At 45.3% G+C, this 19747-nt stretch overlaps 1 protein-coding gene across 1 annotated transcript in view; it reads right to left on the bottom strand.

The window, feature by feature from the left end:
• LOC309447442 (voltage-dependent N-type calcium channel subunit alpha-1B-like) overlaps window positions 1-19747 on the bottom strand; it is a gene marked incomplete at both ends in the record, with an annotated part of 271855 nt that overhangs the window by 68207 nt on the left and 183901 nt on the right. The window contains 3 exons of the mRNA XM_082068050.1: window positions 1704-1918; window positions 3092-3913; window positions 19571-19677. Coding sequence (XP_081924176.1) covers window positions 1704-1918; window positions 3092-3913; window positions 19571-19677 — 1144 coding nt within the window. The remainder of the gene's footprint in view (window positions 1-1703; window positions 1919-3091; window positions 3914-19570; window positions 19678-19747) is intronic.

Genomic DNA, 19747 nt, shown 5'->3' with positions numbered 1-19747 from the left:
CTGTATCTTCTCCCATAGAGATCAGTAGCACAATTGGCTTTGGAACATGGAAAAGCACAAATTAACAGATGAGCTTTAATAATTTTGGGGCTAAGGCTGCTGAACTTCCCAACATTAGGAACACAGACTTGCAAGGGACTTCTTGGACCCCCCAGCTCTGTGCCTGCACAGTGCACCCCAGTTTTGGCCCAGCACCCCATGTATAAAGGTGTCCAGCTCCATCTCACATCAGGTTTTTAACTTACGTGATCCCTTCTAGAAGATTGTTCTGAACCTCACTCCCAAAGGGTAGAAATACACACTCTGATTTTGATCATAAGGCTCCCTGCAGTGGATTTATAGGGTAATTTACCTAAGATAATTTCCAATATACAAACTTGAAAACATTTTATGCTACAAATTCTCTTCTCAGACAGGTATATACACTTGTCTATTAATTCACAGGATTTAGAATCCAAAATCCCACCCACTTATTACATGTTAGGTGCCTTTTTTTATTACTTTTTGTCTTATTTTGCAACAGAATGACATTTCATTATATGTGAGTGACATGTTCAATAAACTCCCTACAGTATCTCAAACCAGATACACAGGAAATGGCCAGAGAGTGCCTGATAAATTGTGATTGACAGGAACTCAGTGTTGCCATATAGTAATATTACCATTTACGAATAAAGAAGACAGACAACAAACAGACAAGGCTTGGGTGGCTGAAAACACAGTGAAAAAACAAACAAGCAAACAACAAAACACGTAGATATGGATGTGGCTCTTGGAAAGCATTGTCCTGGCAGCCTGAGGATTTCTTGGATGTGATACTGTGTCTCTCCTGGGCATCCCCAGATCTCAAGACCTCTCTATAGGCTGAGCCTACACAGCCAGGGATGAGCCACGCGCTGCTCAGAACAGGCTGGAGGTGCAGAGCAGAGTGTGGGGATGATGATCTTGGGACTATCTGCAAAACAGCATCGATCTGTGCTGATAGATCCAAGGCACAGAGCTCTGGGAGAGGAGAAGCTACAGTGGATCTGCTGAAACCGAGATGCAGAGGTTTGCAAAAAGCTCTGAATTTACACAGCCTGCAGGAATCTGAAGCAGCAGAGTCACACCGTGGATGCTGCGAGAGCTTTGCAGCCAGGGGAGACCTGCTGCTCCACAGCTGGGTCTGCTAATGAACCAAGAAGCATGAATTGAGTTGTTGGCTTCAAATGCAATGCCACCGTCGCCACTGCCTCTTGCTGGGGGGTCAGTCAGGCCCCCAGGACACCAGAGAAACAATAGCACAGGGCTGCTGGGGTGGGAGTTTGCAGCACGCAGCAGAGGAAGGTGGTAATGCAGAGGATCTACTCCTGTGCTCGCAACAAGGTCTTGACTGGTTTGCAGCAGTTTTGCTGCCCAGTTTTGTTACTACATTTTGTTGTTTTTCTTGCTCTTTGTATCTTGGATGTGCTCAGGGTGAACCACATCCAGGGAACCTTACACGGTGCTTTCCAGATCCATAGCTGGCCCTTGCATTTTGGGTTCCTGCAAAATGCATGAACTATAAGAGCCCAGATCACCAACAAACTCTCTTGTCCACTTATCGCAAGGATGCCAGTGGCCAGGAGAGCCCCCATCACCCCAGGTGCGCTGCTAGCTCCTTGGAAAGTTGTCTCTTTTCTAGCAATTTCAATAGCAAAAAGCAGAGGGCCGAAGACACTCACTTGGTATGACGGTGGTTTCCCCCGGCGGGGCGGTGATAGTGACGGGGATGTTCACAGTGGTGGTTTTGTCCAGAGGCGGCTGAATCATCCGCGTCACGTTCTTCTGGTTGTCGGCATCTTCCGGCTGCTCCAGCACTTTCTGCAGGTAGGTGCTGGGAAGGGTGTGCACCGGGACGCTCACACTCCCACTGGCCTCAATCTCACACTGATTCTCCCTAAGGCCAAAAAACAGATCTTTAGTAAATATGTCCTGAGAATGACTCAGAGAACACATGTCCCCTGATGCTGCACCTCTTGCTGGGTTTCATAGACTGTTTTCTTCATGAAAGTCCTTTGCATAAAAGCCACAGACTGCAGGACAGCTTACTAATAGCACAGTATGTGACCTTTTCCTCTGGGACCTTCTGGACCAACATCCAGGTACAATACTGAGAGGAACTGCGCCAATGAACGCCACTTTATTCAATTTAACGAGACTCAGAACTGAGGTTCATAAGCAAGGACCACACGGCACTTTCCTGTAACAGTGACATTAGCTTTCCAGCATCAGCTGGTTTCTAAATGGAGTCTGATGTGCTGCTTCTTAATGTTCTCCTGCGGGATTATTTAAAATTGCTGATTGTCTTTTCCAGCCCTAAACCACTCTGTAGTGTTGCTGTGAGCAGCTAAATAGCTTCTGCATTCCTCTGCAGCAGCATCTCTGTTTCCATGAGGAGGAAAGTGAGCTTGTGCACGTGACGGAACTAAACCGTATGCAAAGTGTTTTGAAATGTGTCTGAAAGGAAGATAATATAGACAGGAAAATTATTATCGCAGTGCCACTCACAACTCTCCATGGTGACATGAACTCTGTTCTAAAGGATCCCAGTGAAATTTCTTTTCCATCAGACTAATAAAGCTGAAAAGGCAATCTATCCTTCTTTATTAACTACTCTAAATGTTTCACGAGTACTATTTTTCTCACTTGACTTACATAAGAATTAAACCAAATGGGGTACATCATTGCTCTTAATGGAAGAAGCCACGTGCTGTAACAACTGGTGATGCAGCTGACAGGTTTAACATAAAAAAAAACCCACAAAGGGCTAATAAGCAAGACTGGATGCCATTTAAAAATGTCTTGAAAACTTCTGTCAGAGGCTGTGAAATTTGCTGCTCCACATTATGCCTTAGAGGGTCTGTTGGTATTTGTATCAATATTTCCTTCTGTAAACTTGAGCTGTGCTATGGTCCATCATGGACCAAAATCATCTTTGGGAGCCTCTGTCGTTATTAATTTAAGCAAAGCAGAACTGCAGGTTAGAATAAGTCATTTCCCAAACCACGTTTGGGGTTTTGTGCCCCTGAGCCGTCCCAGGGACGAGCCCGGCCACGCAGCGCTCACTTACTTGGGCTGATGGTTCCGGTGCTCCTTCTCGCCAGCCTCCCCCTCTTTCTCCCCGCTCTCCTTCTCCACCGAATCATACGTCGACAGCGCCCTGTTCCTGAACCGGTGCCGTCTGTGAGGCTCTTCTCCATTCTCGCCCTTGGACCCGGGTTCCCCTTCCCGGTTCGCAGCCCTCGACCCTCCCCGGTGTCGGGAACGCCGCTCGCCCCTGGCCCCGTTGACCGTCCCGTTGCCTTCCTTGCCCTGCCGTTCGGCGGAGTGCCGGTGAGTCCGATGCCTGCGGTGCTCCTTCTCAGCACCTTCTTCCACCGACCCTCGGCGATGGTGCCTCTTTCCCCCATCCTGACCCCTGCTGCGATCGCTTTTCCCTTCCTTACCCCCCCCTTCCACCTCCTTGCTGCGGCTCCTGTGCTGTCTGTGCCGCTCCTCCTTATTGTTGGCGCCGGACTCCCCGTTTTCATCCTTAGTCACGTCACCCTTCTCCTGCTCGCCCAGTTTGTCCTTCTCCCGGTGCCGGTGGTGCTTCCGTGGAGCTTCTGCCCCATCGGTAGAGCCAACTTTGCTCTGCTCCACCTCCTGCACGTCCACAGGGCTCAGCTTGCTGATGTTGTTCCTCCCTTCGGCCCTCGGCTCTACCACCAGCGGCCGATCCAAATGAGTCTTCATGTCGGGCCGAATGTGAAGGGTGGTGGCGTAACGCACCCGCTCCTCCGGGTCCAGCTCGTTGTACAGCGCCTCGCAGCTGGCTCGGAAATTGTGCATCCGGATCTGGCTGGTCCTCTGTTCCCAAACCGACTTGGATTTGGAGGAATTCTGCTGCTTGCTAAAGGAGGGGAGGAAGATGTAAAGTTAGTGTCCAATGGTGCACCAGTTCTCTAAAGAGCAACCAAAAAAAAAAAAGAGGAAATTTTCAGCTGATACAGGGGATTAGAGGGTTGAGCCAAAGAAATTAAAGGAATGGAGAGAGAATGGCTGGCGGAGAACATGAGCAGGGAAAGCCAGCAGGATCATCAGTGTTAGTTTGCCCCCACACGCATTAGGCACTATGAAACAGGCCCTCTGGAAAGAAGTTATCTTGATTTCTAAAATGTGGCCGTCCCCCCTTGGAAGCCTCAGCTATAGTCCAAAGGATTAAAGTCTCTGTGCACAAAAGTCATATAGCACAGCCAGAGCTTTTAAACAGCCTAGAAAGCTTCCCCACAGTTAACAGCACCTTTCTGCCCAGCTGGAAACATCTGGATGAGCAAAATTAGCAGCAAGAAAGACGAGCTAGATTGGTGGGAGGAGCAGGGGGAATGAAATCTGGTCCTGAGGATCTGAGCCCCCTGTGACCACCCCCCCAGAGAGGGCCCTTTGCAGGCTGCACACCCCACTGGCCGCTGGCGCAGAAGAGCTGTTGCTCTCACCCTGCAGCATCCTTCCCAGGTGAGGATGGACCATCCAGCCCAAGCATCACCCGAGTCCAGAAAAGTACAAGAAAATAAAACTGTTCTGTGTACCATGAAAAGACCTGAGGGACTGGGAGGGTCACGGATGTGATGACAGCACCTTTATCCCCAGGAGACACCACTCTTTTCTGTCTCTCTCATCTATTATGATGGAGACGCCTCCATTGGCATTGCCTTCATGCTTTGATTTTTCAGTACAGCACTTGGTTTCTGACCACCACACGCAAATGGATCACCTGGCTAGCGAGTGCAGGAAAGGAAGGCTTTTTTAATTTCCTCCTAAAGCCTGCAAGTCAAATTCTGCTTTTGCATAAAATCAAAGCAAACCCACTGGCTTCCAGGGTGGAGCTGTGGATTTAGCCTGGTGGAGGATCAGCACCCATTTTCTTCCTTAATGAAACTTCTTCTAACAAAGAGAGCAAAATAATTTCCATTCCACCAGCCTGCTCAGATGTCTCCATTTACCATTTGGGCTGATCTCTGCAGCCGGAGGGTTCACCCACCTCCAGCACTTCACACACTACACACCAGGCTGTGGAAATAGGGAGGCAGACTCATTTTTCCTTACACACTTTCTGGACTCCCCTGACAATAGAAAAAAGCGGCTTTTGCAGGTGTATGTGCTGATTCGGACTGTCAGGGTCTGTCACCGTGCGGGGACCCCGGGGGGGAGCGTTCGTGTAGCACAGGGGGAGCTGTCGGAAAGGCTTTGCATGGCTGAGCTGTGCTGGGGTCGGACCTGTACGGAGGGCGCTGCTGCCTGCTTCCGCTAAAGAGACAAAAAACTACTTCTTAAACGCTCACTGCAGATGGGATGAGGGAACCCAGGCGGATGTGAAGGAATCTGATTTAATCGAGGAATCGGAGTGAGCAGAGCTCATCACCAAAACTAAAAATCTACATCCCCTCTGCCCAAGGGAACCAATTTTCTAGCAGCTGAGTGCCCCATTAACACCACGGCAGAGGAACAGGTGACAAAAATCACAGTTCTGAACATAAATGATATCAGAAGGCACTGGAAACATAGCTTAGAGCCCCACTCACCACAAATCCCACACCAAAGGAAAAGCAGAGTCCTTAGCGGAGAGCATCCCCAAGCCAACTCGGTGACCCTGGTACAAGGATGAATGGCCACACCATAGCAGGCAACAACTTGCAGGCAATAACTTGCCATTTCTTTTCAGTTCAGCATTAAGAGAGATTGAAATGGTGTCACTCACCAGCAGATTTACTTGGTTTTAGAAAGAATTCATGAGTAACATGCAAAGCCTGTGACTGCCCAGGATTTCCCATGAGAAGCCGCGTGTGTTTGCAGCTCTCCACATCAGCAGAGATGTACATAGAGGGATGGAGCTGCCTGGGACAGATGTGTTCGCAGCTCTTCATGTCAGCAGAGATGGGCACAGAGAGACAGAGCTGCCTGGGACGGGTGTCCCGGGATGTCCTGCACATCCTCCAGGATGGACAGGGTGCTCTGGATCCAGCTCTGCTAAACAGAGCTGGGCTGCAAAAATAAACCTCCTCTTTAGCACCACAGACTCAGGGAAACAAGGCAGCTTAGGGACGTGTACGTGCATGTCTGAGCTGCCACCAAACTGTTGTTCGCAGCAGACATTTCTCACTTGGTAATGAAAGTCCTTGGGGCAGGGACCAGCTTGTGTTTTGTGCCTTGAACAGCCAGAGCGAGCTGTCAACAGTGAAGTAATGACTAGTACTAACGAGTTAAGAGTTGGGAAGCTGCCCTTATGCTGACTGAAACCTTCAATTTATCTACAAACCACGAGCACGGGGAAGAAGAGCACAACCACCTATTTCACATGCACCACCCAGCGCTTCATTTCCACGGGCACCACGCAGGGGTGGGATGTGAAGCCCCAGCCTCCCTGCAGAGACTCTCCAAAGTAAAACACACAATAAGCCATCAGGCAATTTCCATCAGTGCCTGAGCTGAGCCCAAAGCCAGATACAAAGAAAATCTAACTCAGCCTGGATGTGGTGAGGAGGATGAGGATGCAGGGCGGGTGCTCATCACACAGCACAGAGGAGAAACTCACGACCTGCTGCTAGATCTGACACAAGATGCATCACTTCAGGAAAGGTTTTTTAGTTGTGTTTCTTTTATGCCAAGAACACAAATCAGCCTTTAAATTATATCTGAGGTGCTAAAGCTTCCACGGTACATGACTCATAACTAACTGAAAGGTGCTGTCAGCTCTGTACACCCCTGAGAACCTGGAGAAGCCAAGTGATGCACATATTAACTAAGCCTATTTTGCTAAAATCCCTTCCTTAAACAGACACAGAGGTTACAGACTCAAATGTCTCTGCATCTAGAAATGAGATGCATCCTGAACGTCGACACAATTAGCGGAGGTGATTGCCACCCGCTGGCTTTGCTTACTAGCAAGCCAAAGAGCAGGAGGTTCAGACGTAACAACTGCATCCTTTCTTCTTTCTGCATGCAAAGATACAGCACCCACAGAAATCATCAGGAAATAAAGAGCAGTGAAAACAAAATCAGGAAAATGCGAAGCCTGCCTGCAAGCTCGTTATCATATTCAAAACAGTCGAGAACATCAGGAGCAAGTGACAGCGCGAATCAAATCTGCTGGAGAAAACTGGAAGTAAAGCAACCGAGCAGGTCGGTCCCTCTGGGGACAGTGTTTAGGGCTTTTCAGAGCCAAAGCAGCAGCAAGGGGAGGGAATGTGTTGTCTGCTTGTCCAAATACATTTATCTGACTCTTGCTTTCTACAAGTTCCCACGGCACCTGAACGGGGACACGCATGGCAGCTTCTCCTCTCCTGTTGCTTTTCAACTTACTCCTGGCACAACAGGAACGTCACCTTAAAGCAAAATGGTTTCATTACAACCCCCTGCCTGCGAGGATGCGGTGCCGATGCACACACAAAGAATTGCAGAAGAGATGGAAAAACACAGGACAAAATCGCTTCCTCCAGCGTTTGGTCCAGTTAATTATTTCGATCATTAGGCGCTGTATGAACGCAAACCGTCTGCGGTTTGCACGATACGCCGCAGCATAGCATGGCTTGTCCAAACTGATAAAAACGAGCCTTTGTGATAACAAATATTTCTTTCCACAAGAGAAAATGATCTCTTTACGAAGCCAACTCCTTATCTGAAATCCTGTTCGCTGTTTGCTTCTTAAAATCCTTCTGAATCCATTAAGAAAATTGCATTTATCACCTCTGATTTACAGACATGGTACAAAGATTAATTCACTTTCTTTACAATTACTTCCCATCCCTATTTTCTGTCTACAGAATACTTTGAGCTCTTTGAAGGGTACTGGCAATATACTCAGTTTTCAGGTCCTCTGGGCCTGAAATGTTGCAGTATGTATTACTGTTAATACGCTTTTCTAAGTAGCTCCAGTGTTTCTGCTTGGATTAAGAAGTCAGCAGTCCAACAACTCCTGCCTGTGGCTAAGAACAAACCCATTAAATTAATGCAGAATCAAATAACATTCATATTAATGAAGCAGTGACTAATATTGGTATAAATTAAAAATGCAACCAGTCACTGCTTAGATTGTTCAAGAAAGGAAAGCATATTTTTAGTAATATTCTAATCATAGGGTATTCCTTAATGACTAAAGATTTTGTTTCCATGACCTTTGAAAACACTGCTTTAGTTAATGGCACTTTGCTTCCCAGAACTACCGGTTTAATCAGCTACGTACATGCAATCCTTAAAATTTTACTTTAGTAAATAACGAATGAAAGCTGACTCTGAATATAATAATTTGATGTTAAAAACACCTGCGTACTAGGTTGCGGGTCGGAAAGATTACAGATGAAAGGGAATTTCTTATTAAAATACAGTGCCAACAGAAAACGCCGTGCAAAAACCTTCCCACTAAAACACTGTTTTCTGTTCATAAACTCGGAGAAGCTCTCTCCACGTCTCCATTTTCCACTTGGAAAACACAAAGCCGCAGTCTAGTCTGGAGCGGGCACACACAGAGCAGAAGGTTTTCTCTCTGTTTGATCTGATAAACCAATTTTCTTTCAGCTGAACTCACCGCTACTGTTTAAATCTGCTTTGCCAGTGACCCCAGGAGCTGCTGCTCGGCTGCTTTAGCACCTTTTCTTCTTGATGAGCCGCAACCACGTGCATCACACTCTTCCAGTATTATTCTTGAATTAGATTTTGCTTTCATATATCAGAATTTTTGTTATTGCAGTTTCTCAGAGCGAAAACACTTTCTTTCATATTTCCACTGATGTCTATTAGCTAGAGACCCTAAATTTGGAACGTGGGCTAAGCCTAAAATAATACTGGCCACACATCATGTCCTTATGTTCAGATGCTTGCTACTGAAATTGGAAATGCCTTTCAGAGCAAGGTGTGTAACAGAACCAAAGTCACATTTCGCTGCCACTCCCATGAGGTGTCCATGGCCACCTAAGAGCGTGAAAAATCATTATAAGCTGCTGCTTTGGGTTTGAAGGCGGCTGCAGCACTTGGGTTTGTAAAGCTTTGTGAAGTTCACCCAAGCCAAAGCTTCCTGGTGTTAACATTGCAAAAGTTATATTGCTACCAGCTGGAGTTTCTTCAGAAGAACAGAATTATTTCGCTCAACCATAACTCACCACCCTGCACGCTGCTCCCTATTGCTCTAAGACGTCAAGATTTCTTTGGTATTTCAGTTATGAATTGTGACCAAGCAATTGCAGCCTCTGCAACAAACAACAGGGCGAGTTAAAAGTAAAATAAAAATATGAAAGTTAAAAGCCACATCACTATGGCCTGATTTTAAAAAAGCACACTGAGTCTAAATATGTGGAACCATTAATTTCGCCTAAAATCCGGTCAAATTACACTTACTTTAAATTATTGTTTTCTTCTGAAGCGCCCATGCACTGCACTGCCCCAACCAGACTCTGTTACAGCCAAAGTCCCACCGTGAGCTTCGGGTTTTTGATAAAAACCAAGACAAAACTCATCCGGGAATGAAGTCACAGCCCCTTTTTGCACGGTGAGGATGGAAACAAAGCAGATGGCCCAGATAGCGAATATACACAAGCAAGCGATAGAGATCAAGAACAATTTGGGTTCTTGGATGGCCAATGACAGATTCATCCGGGGAGGAGATATTGAAGCTTTTTCATTTCCCTCTCTGTGTTATCAGCCTGTCTACAGCCGGGTGGATGCTGCAGAGATGTGCCGTGATGGTTGGGGTGGGAAAAACTGCTCAAAGAAAACCAAGTTTATTCTGGAAAATATAAATAAATCATGGCAAGCGCAGGTGTTCGGCACTTCTGGAAAACAAAAGAATCCCCAGCTTGTGAAACGCTGGGTTTTGCTTTATTTACCATTCTAGAAAATGCCCTAAGAACATGCCACTTCTCATGTCCAAGCAACGACTGATACCTCTAGATCCTATTAGAAATAAGCACTAAACAACAGCAATACAACAAAAACCTCAAGTTACTAAATGCAATGGTTTGGATTTAACCAGCAATATGAGGATTCATATGAAAATTCAAGATCCCATAATTCTTGAATATATATTATTGGAAAAAAAACAAACATAATTATTCACGGAACTGTGTGTCATCACCTATGCACACGGAAATTAGTTGCCTGTTTCAGTATGTATTTAAGATAAAGGTTGATCTACTTAAAGAACCAGAGAATATCTCTATTTAATTACCTCTCCTCAGTGAATTAAAAATGGATTTCACGCTGCTCGCACCTCTTCTTTCATAAATTTGTTACAGCATGAAAGCCTGGAATTAGCAAAGAAAATTACTCACCTTGATCTTTTTATTGGTAGTATTTTTAAAATTTATTTTTAAAATTTCTTTTTAAGCAGCTAGATCCAGTATTTTGTCCTCAGACTCCTAGCAATTTAGAGTTTTTTAGAAAAATAATCAAAGAAAGAATATGGGGGAAAACCCAACCCTCTGTATCTCAAAAGAGTGTTGAATGAGTTTTGTTCCTTCAGAACAGACAACCACGGTTTCACAGATCCTGGTTCTTACTGATTAATATTAAAGGGAGAAAAAGGAACAGGGATTTTTTGCACTTTTTAAAAAGCTCTTTTGGATTAGTAGATTACTGTTCAAATTTCATCTGTGCACAAAAATTAGACCACTTATCTATTCAGTATAATTACAGCAATAGATCTCACAGTGAGTGATATAAAGGCATCCTGAACGTTTACTAATGTTCATCCAGGAGTTCACCCCACCTGCATGTCCCTAAGAGGAGTTATTCCAGTTCATCTATTTGAATTTAAAAGAAAAACAACATTTCTAACCATCAGATTTATACTGAGTAAATAAGACCTTCAGATGTCTTTGCACTTCAGGGGGCTCAACTGATGCACTGTGGTGACTGGTACTTCTATACATCACAGACCGTTCTGGGTCCAGTCACCTATTTAATCAAAACAAGGGGTTTTGCTGGGGAAATGCTCTTTATAAACCCACAGAAAGAAAATGCACATTTAGCTTACCCATCAAAACCAGCCCTGGTTTGCATATGAAATTACAATTACTGCCCAGACGGTGCATAGAAATGTTAAAAAGGATGAGAAGCCTCAGTTAGAGCTTTTTGCAGTCAAAATTTATTCTGTTCAGAGAACAGATGTGAGTCATATCAGCAAAAGAAGCCTCTATTATACCATCTCTATTGCTGGTGGGGAGTCAGCAACAAGCCTCGATGGCAAACGCCTCCAAACGTGGGCAAATCCTCCTTCCAAGGAGATTTCAGTACCTGCAGTTTGATTTCATCCTTTGAGAAGGCAGCTCTGTCTCTGGAAGTCTGGAAAAGGGGCCACATTTTTCATTCTTTCGAGGCTTTATTCCCACTCGTGCAAACATCGCCTTGGACTGGTTTGATGCCACTTAGAATCATAGAATCATTTGGGCTGGAAAAGACCCTCAAGATCATCGAGTCCAACTGTTAACCCACCTCTGGCACTACCCCACGTCCCTGAGAACCTCATCTCCATCTGTTCAACCCCTCCAGGGACGGTGACTCCACCACTGCCCTGGGCAGCCTGTTCCAGTGCTTCACAACCCTTTCTGGGAAGAAATATTTTCTAATATCCAATATGAACCTTCTCTGGTGCAACTTGAGGCCATTGGCGCAACTTGAGGGCTTCTGCCGGGGGGAATTCAAGCGTTGGGAGGGACGGCAGCACCTCTGCTCCATCACCACCTTCAACCACCCCTCTTCTCCTGCCAGGGTAAGGCAGCTGAGAGAGAGCCAAAGGGCAGCAGACCTCTCTCCATACCTTTCTGCCTGTCAAGTCTCCCATCAGTCAGGAAATCCATCAGAAGAACTGAGCCAAAAGTTGCCTCGGTCTTGTCTACTCCTTTAATTTTCACCATCCCAACCCTGTGAGATCTCAGACGTCAGCACAGACATGTCACACCTACTTTTGCCAGTCGCAAAAGTTCAGCCTTGGTCACAGAAGCTCAGTCTGCACACAGTAGCAACATATTTTTAATACAAACATGGCTAAGATCCACCAGTGGACAAGGATCCCCAAAACCACCTTTGCTTCACCTTTGGTACTTGCTATGGTGCACATAAGGACAAAACCACGTGTGTGTGAATTGCACTTCTCCGTCTCTCCAAAAGCATTAAAGAAGAAAGACAACGTCTAACAGTAACAGTATAACCCAAAGCAAAGACACTAAGATGGGTTGATGAGAAGCTGATGGCGAGTTTCGCTGTATTATTTGGCAGGAAACAATGGTACTTTCTACAAACCTGCATCGGTGTCAAAGCGCACCCGTGATTCACAGCAAAGCCAGCAAGATTTGTTTGTTAGGAAGTGCGTGGAGTGAATGGAAGGTCTACCACTGTGTTCACTCACCCACAGGTACATAGGAGGTTGCTGAGTGCCTCATTTTTGCAATATCTGTAGCTTTAATCTCCAGTTTGAGAAGTTTAGAGAGCTCAGGCATAACCAGTGCTCTCATGAGTATAAGTTTCCCAAGAATTTTCCAATTTGGTCTCACTTGGGCCCTGTTTCCAGGATTTTTTGTTTAAAAGCCTCCTCCAGCTTTCATTAAAGAGTGCACTCGTGGTAGGACCCTGTTCTCCTATAGAACCAGAAGTGCAAACACTGGTGGAACATCAAAGCCATCAGCCCAGCACATAATAAACACAAAGGACAAAAATACAAGTGAGAACAAGACGAACCACCAAATGAGGGCAGGTGAGGGAAAATAGTTAAGGAGGGAACAAAGGAAAATAATTAAGGAGATGGGAGAAGAACGAAGGAATGGGGGGAAAATAAATCACAGTCAATGTACAAAATACTACAGAGTTGCTCACGATCAAATCACAAGCATTATATGGCGATGTCGCACACCTTCCAGTCCTTCCACCGTATGTTGGTCTGGAGGCTTTCCACAATGATGGGAATGATTTTTGGAAGAAACAAGGGGGGAGTGAAGGCATCAGGGATGGGGAAAGAGGGAGGTTTATAAATATAGATATAAATCCATTTACTGAATATTGTAACAGAGAGCAACTCACGGTGAATTTACGCTGGAGACTGACGAGCTGCGAGATACAGTACCTCGAGTTTGCTTTACAAAACTGCACATGCAAAAACAAAACAAACAAAGAAAACAAAAAGTGAGAAAATAAAAAAAAAGGAGGAGAAGAGAAACCATAAAAGACATCGGGAGGAGACTCATACAGGCTGTGTCCTATTGAATGCAGACGGCAGCGTGCATCTTGGTAGGAGACCAGGCAAGCTTCAGAAAGTGTGGAAGCCACAGACACGCCACCTTCTAGTTAACAGGGAAACAACTAAAGAACCAAAAACGGAACCAAAATGGGAAAAAATAAAAAGTGAACCAAAAGCCACACAATGATATTAGGACTTTATGCCTCCATCCGCTATACTCACACAACGCAAGTCCTCCGCAGAAGTCATCTTTAGGACCTCAGGGTGGAGGTCTTTGTAGAAACAGGTGGTGATTGCTTTTACAGCTGTGCTGCAAATAATTCTATCCCAGTGGGAGCAAGATGTTAATTCCCTGGGGCACGAGCAAGAAGCCTCAGCACGGAGATGAACGGGGTCCGGAGGGAGGACCCTGAGCCGCATCCAGAGAACCGAAATCCAGCTGGACCCCAGCAGCTGGCGCCAGGCTGGTTCTGCTCGGCCCTGCCTCAGGTTTACTGTTCAGAGGCACCTACCTCGGTGAGCTCAGCCCATCCAAATATGGGTCGCCAGGGCTAAAACCAGAGCTCTGCTGCAGCTTAGGCGGGGGATTACACAGTATTGGAAGGAGCTTGTTTCAGTTCACAAGCCTTTTTGTAGATTCTCCTCCATCCAGTGTTTGTATAAACACCGTTATACGTGGGGGGTTCTAAATACAGAAATTACTAAATTACACAGGAAAATAGCTTATTCTTCCTTTGCCAAAGAATATATGGAAAACAGGATTCTAAATATCTTAATAGATCTTGGCTTGAGGCACTAATTTTGTAAAACTTATAAACAATTATTTTTATCAATCTACATCCTATGAAGAATCCTCTGCACATCCCTTCACCTCCTGAATTTGAGTTTTCAGTTGCAGCATTTTTTCTCCTGTTTCCATTTAAGTTTTAATCTGTTAACAATCAACACCAGCAAATCAGAAGGTCAAGTTAAAATCTAATGTTCTTTGGATGTCATATAAGCACAGTTTTAAAAACACATTTACTTAAAATTAATGGATTAGTCTGAACAGAAATGTTGGCCCAGGTGAAGTATATAACACAATAATCCAGAGGTCAAGAAACCTGGAACCAATAGAAGTGAAATTGTGAAAGGCATCATAAAAGTCTTCCTTACAGCCAAGAATCTCCTGAACAGTCAGGTATTTTGCCTAAACTTCATTATTTCTACATTTGTACCGTGCCAGATGAAATGGAGTCAAAGTGGGGTTGGTGTGCCCTGCTTGCTTGGCATTAAAATTATTGTTTCCAGGTTTCTCAAGCTGGGGACCCCTTAATGCTGAACCCCCAGAATATCAGCTAAAACCTGCAGAGAACAAGCCCTTGGTTGTACAAATTCCTCAAGCATAGGTAAGAAATTTCTTGGGTGAAACAGGTGCAAAACGATGGAGGAGAATGTACAGGACTGCCCTAATTTACCTGAGAGTCAGCACCGACGTTATGTAATACCTGTGGAAATTTTGCTTTTGATTGCTGAAGCAGATCTCAGCATCCCCCAGCAGGAGGCTGGAATGAACCTTTGCATCTATCCCTGGCTCATTTGGTGCAGTGCAGGACGGAGACCACACTCTGATCCTGCCAAGCGTCCTTGTGCCTTGGCCAGCCAGCGCTATGCGAGTCCTGCAGCGCTCCAAGTTCACTCCTCTGCTCCCATTGCTGGAGTTTTGAAACTGTAAGCTTGACTAAATCAGTGCTGGAAGAGCACGGTGTAAAGTCACAAAGCAGAGACAACCTCCTTTCCAAATCAAAATGACAGAAGCACTTGAGTTTTGCTGGATGCTACTTACCATCCGTGAGGGACAGAGCACAAGAGAGTGTCTTTAGGTGTAGCTGAGTCACCGATACACCAACAGCAAGGGCAAAAAGCTAAGCTAATCACAGTACCTCACACAGCAACACACTTAGGGGGGAAAAAGAAAGGGAAGAAATCACAAGCCAGCAAGAGAAAAAGAACACCTCTTCTAGTCTACACATCACCCAACACGGGCCGTTTCACTGGCAGGGTGTTCAGACAGGCTTCTTGCTGGGTCCTGTTGGGTACCCACAGCCCAACAGGGATTTGGAAACAGACCACAGTATTCCCAAGACAAAAGGAAAATATGGAACCTCTGAGATGGAAAAATGTCCTGGAGAAACAGAGCAACTCCCCCCCACTTCATCCCCAGACCTGTACAAAAGGGACAGACACCTCTGAGGAGTCATTGTGCAGTGATGTGCCACCAGGATTTGCTCTTGGCACTTTTCTAATGAGTAATCAACTCATCCACATGAACAGGCAACACAGTTAAAACGTAAACTTCTTTGAACAACCATGTGGGGGACCAGCAGAAACCAGTCAGAGCCTGGAGAGAGGAAGGGGTCTCTAGAGGTTGGAAGGTTGTCCTGGGAAACACATGTCACTTTGAAAAAGGGTAATGGGCAGTACGATAGACCAGGTTTAAGTCTGTGCCCGTGTTGCTTGAACTGTCTGTGCCACTTCTGACTGAATTTCAGCCACCACATCTGGGAAACTCTCCCATCCAGAACTCACAGCCTATACTAATCCTTAAATAATTTCCTTGAGTCTGGCTACAACTGTAACCCATAACCCATGAGTAACAAAATGCAAAAAGCTTCACTCAGCATGATTTCAGCATTACTACTTAGCAAGTTCCTACAAATTTAGCATTTGCTTGCTGTTGTGATCGCTATTTTAAAACTTTTCCCAAGAAAAGGTGAAGAGGGGCCATCGGAAAATACATGGGCAGGGTGAGCCAGTTTGTGTCCTCTCCAGCTGGTCTGCTGGCCCAAAACTACTGCAGCCCCTTTTGTACGTGCCATTGGTGCATCTCTGGCTGGAACAGAAAAGATGGAGGAGGAGGAACCCAAATGCGGGGAGTTCAGCCTTCGGATTAGGCAAATACAGAAAATAAAACTGTGTTTGCGCTGAGGTCTTTGTGCCACACATGGGAACGGACCTGACGGCTCTTCCCTTCCGCCGGCACTTTTCCAGTGGGGTCGCAAAATGTTTTGCACGTCCATCATGTGCATAATTTCCCGTTCCTGCCTCCTCCATTCTCACCGCCAAGGAAGCTGCACCAATGGTTTGCTCGAAAGACCCGTCAGTCTGTACAGTCGCTCAGTTCAAGAGGCCGAGTGGTTTAAATGTCGTACGAAACAAAGGGTCTTAAAGACAACGCTGGGCAAACTGAACAAACCCAGAAACTCACCTCCAGAAACAACAAAGCAAGGAAAATGCTAAACAGAAAACAAAAACAAATGACAAAAATAGGAATGAAACAATGGGCTGAAATCAAAAGGCAATAAACACATGTTAAACGTGTATTCTGTTTTAAACCAAACATTACAACAATGACAAAACCAACGTACCACCCTAGCTCTTAATCCTGAAAAAACACAAAACAAACAGGATAGAGTTCACCAGGTGAAAAAACAAAGTGCAGTCAGACAAGTCTGGTCACTTCAAATCCCTTGGGTGGAGCAGAAGACAAACCATAAAAATCCTGGGAGATCGATGAAGCAGAAGCTAAAACCTGAATGCAGGTAGAAATTGTAATAAAGCACTTGGAGTCAGTTGCAAGATAGATGATATCTCGACGCTGCTGTAATAATGGGTATATTATTAAAACATATCCCTATGACACTGTAGTGCTTCACCATCCATCAAGCAAAAACGATCAGGGGCTCCCACAGCAGCACGTGTCAGGGTGAAGGTATCTCGTGGGACCCTCCAAGCAGGCTGACACCCTAAATAAGAACCAGTTTCTTAAGCCTGGGAAATTATGTTTTGCAACTGGGCAATAAATTGAGTATTTTCTGGAGCTCAGTTATGAAGAGAGGTTGGATGGCAGAGGAGAGCAGAAGAACCAGTGCAGATAAACAGCGTCTGCACAGGAAACTGTTGGAGGTGGAGGAGCAGATACAACACTACAGAGTTTGCGATGGCCTAGAAGGAGCTTTAAGGGAAGGAAAACACGTTCTTAGTCCTTGATGTAGGACTGACAAGGGAAAGAAGCCAAGCTGCAAGCACAGCACCTTGACGGTGAAACAGCAGAACAATCGATGTGACTTGTCACCGGACTCAGCCCCAGGACGGCTTTATCACCTCTGTGGGAGCTGGACCCACTTGCATCTGGGCAGGAACAACCCCAGGTTCCAGTATAAGTTGGGGAATGACCTATTAGAGAGCAGCGTAGGGGAAAGGGACCTGGGGGTCTTGGGGACAGCAGGATGACCATGAGCCAGCACTGGGCCCTTGTGGCCAGGAAGCCAATGGTGCCTGGGGTGGATTAGAAGGGGGTGGTCAGTAGGTCAGAGGTTCTCCTGCCCCTCTGCTCTGCCCTGGGGAGACCACACCTGGAATCTTGTGTCCAGTTGTGGCCCCTCAGTTCCAGAAGGACAGGGAACTGCTGGAGAGAGTCCAGCGCAGCTATGTCCCTTTGGAGCTCACCAGGGATGTATTTATATATTGAACAAATTGCTTTGGCATGCATTCATTAAATATCTTTTGGATCATCGGCCAGCAAGCCATCCATACACCTATTTCTCGCTCATAAAACATCTAATTTCTCGCTCGCCTTCTCCTCTATGTCGTTGTCCATTGGGTTGTCAACCTATTGACCTTAATGTCATGGGTTTTTTTCCAAATCAAAGTCCCACGAGCTTTGTAAGCACTTCGCTGGCACTAAAGCCGAGATAACGAGGAGTCACGCGATGGCTGGTAAACGATGCTCCCACACAGCGTGCACAATGCCGTTGTGGTTAATAGACATGGAAGGAACAACTGCACTTTCAAATGTGCTCATTTGCAAGACTAATTATCCGCCAGTACAAATGTGGCAGGTAGAGATCTGGGCAGATACAATTTGAGGCAAAACAAGCAGAAATCCACAATTTTGTACTGGCTTGCGATTGTTGTCGCAACACTGGCCCTGAAAACAGGTGAAAGTGCCTGGTGAAAAAACGTGGAATAAGGTTATTTTAAGCAACCAACAATGTGGTGTGAAATCTGAGCCTCATGAGGGTGTTTCTTTTCTGATTTCCAGGAAATCTTCACAGGCACTATGCTTCTGATTAAAGGAGGAGAAAATAAGCATTATTCTCTTGCATTTTAAAATAACAGTACCAGGAAATCCATCAAAGAGCAAGAGCAAATATCCTCATTTGACTTCTTTTCGAGACTAGACAGGAAATCATTGGAAGAAAAGGATTATATTCCAAACCAACAAACAGACACGGCATGAATAGGAGCTGATTAAAGCAGTAATTGCAAAATAAAATTGTAAGAAGAATAACACAGTCAAATTAATATTACTTTTTCCTTCACATATAATGAACTGACTCCATTTGGCCTATTGTCTTTGATGTAGTGGATTAAACTCCTGGAAATTTCTCTTTCTGTGCTTGAGCTTTTGCAGCCTTTGGAGATCTCCCCTAAAAGGGAGCTCGAAAATATCAGCAGCGCTCAGTACAATTCATGGCCAGACTTTTTGATGCTGGAAGCCCTGTTGCTAAAATTCCAGAAGAGGTAAATGAACCTTTAAGTAGAACATTAAAGTAAAGCCATTCAGGGTAGGCATGTCTCAAACACAGGCCCGTAATCCCACATAGACAGAAGGCTGCACCACCCTCAGCAACACCCAGACAGGTATTTCCACCCAAGTATCAGTTTTTCACTTCAGTTTAGATCAGTGTAGATGAAAAGGTGGGTGCCAACGCAATGTTTTCCAAGGATTCGGGTACCACAGAATCTGTGCATTGTCCATGTCCCTGCAGAAAGGCTTGCATCTGAAAATGCAAACTGATGTTTCTAGCTACAAACCAGTGACTGTTCACATATGCGATTTTATTCAACCCAGTACTCTTTCAAACAGCAAAGACCACCCAAGCACATTTTTCAGTCCAATATTTAGGAGGATACCTTCACACTTCAATTCTTAAAGCAGAGATGATTAAAAATTACTTAATACATTATATGTGCCCACACCTCTCATAATTAAAAATTCAAAGTGAATTGTTAATCACTTCACCTGGTGAAATCTATCTGAGGACAGCTTAAAAAATCCTTCTAAAATACGGTTATTTACAGCAAGACAAAAGATGAGACATTACAAAAAACAAACTAAAAAAAAATACTCAATTAAATTCACGGTTAAGTGATCAGCGCTGAAGTATTCAGTCAACCCGAAGCCCTGTCAGTAACACAGATGATATAAAGGGCTCACAGAGGACTATGGGATGCTCCACTTGAACAGACATATTTTGACATTGAAAAACGAAAACCAAAGTTCCCAAATAAGAAAAGAATGCTTACGCGGCTATGGAGATGTTCGCTGCAGACATGGGGCTGACTTCGGCCACCTCCTTGGCCTTTTGCAGGGCGAGCTTTTGGTTGGTGGCCTCTTCCATCTCCTCCTCGTCCTGGTGCAGAGAATCAAGACAAATCAGAGCGTGCATCACGTCACAACAACAACCAGAGCTCCCCAGGCAC

The sequence above is a fragment of the Streptopelia decaocto genome (genome assembly GCF_964273445.1).
Source record: "Streptopelia decaocto genome assembly, chromosome: 17".
NCBI classification, from domain to species: domain Eukaryota; kingdom Metazoa; phylum Chordata; class Aves; order Columbiformes; family Columbidae; genus Streptopelia; species Streptopelia decaocto.
The sequence above is the reverse complement of the archived record's forward strand: the minus strand, read 5'-3'. Positions and strand labels throughout refer to the sequence as shown.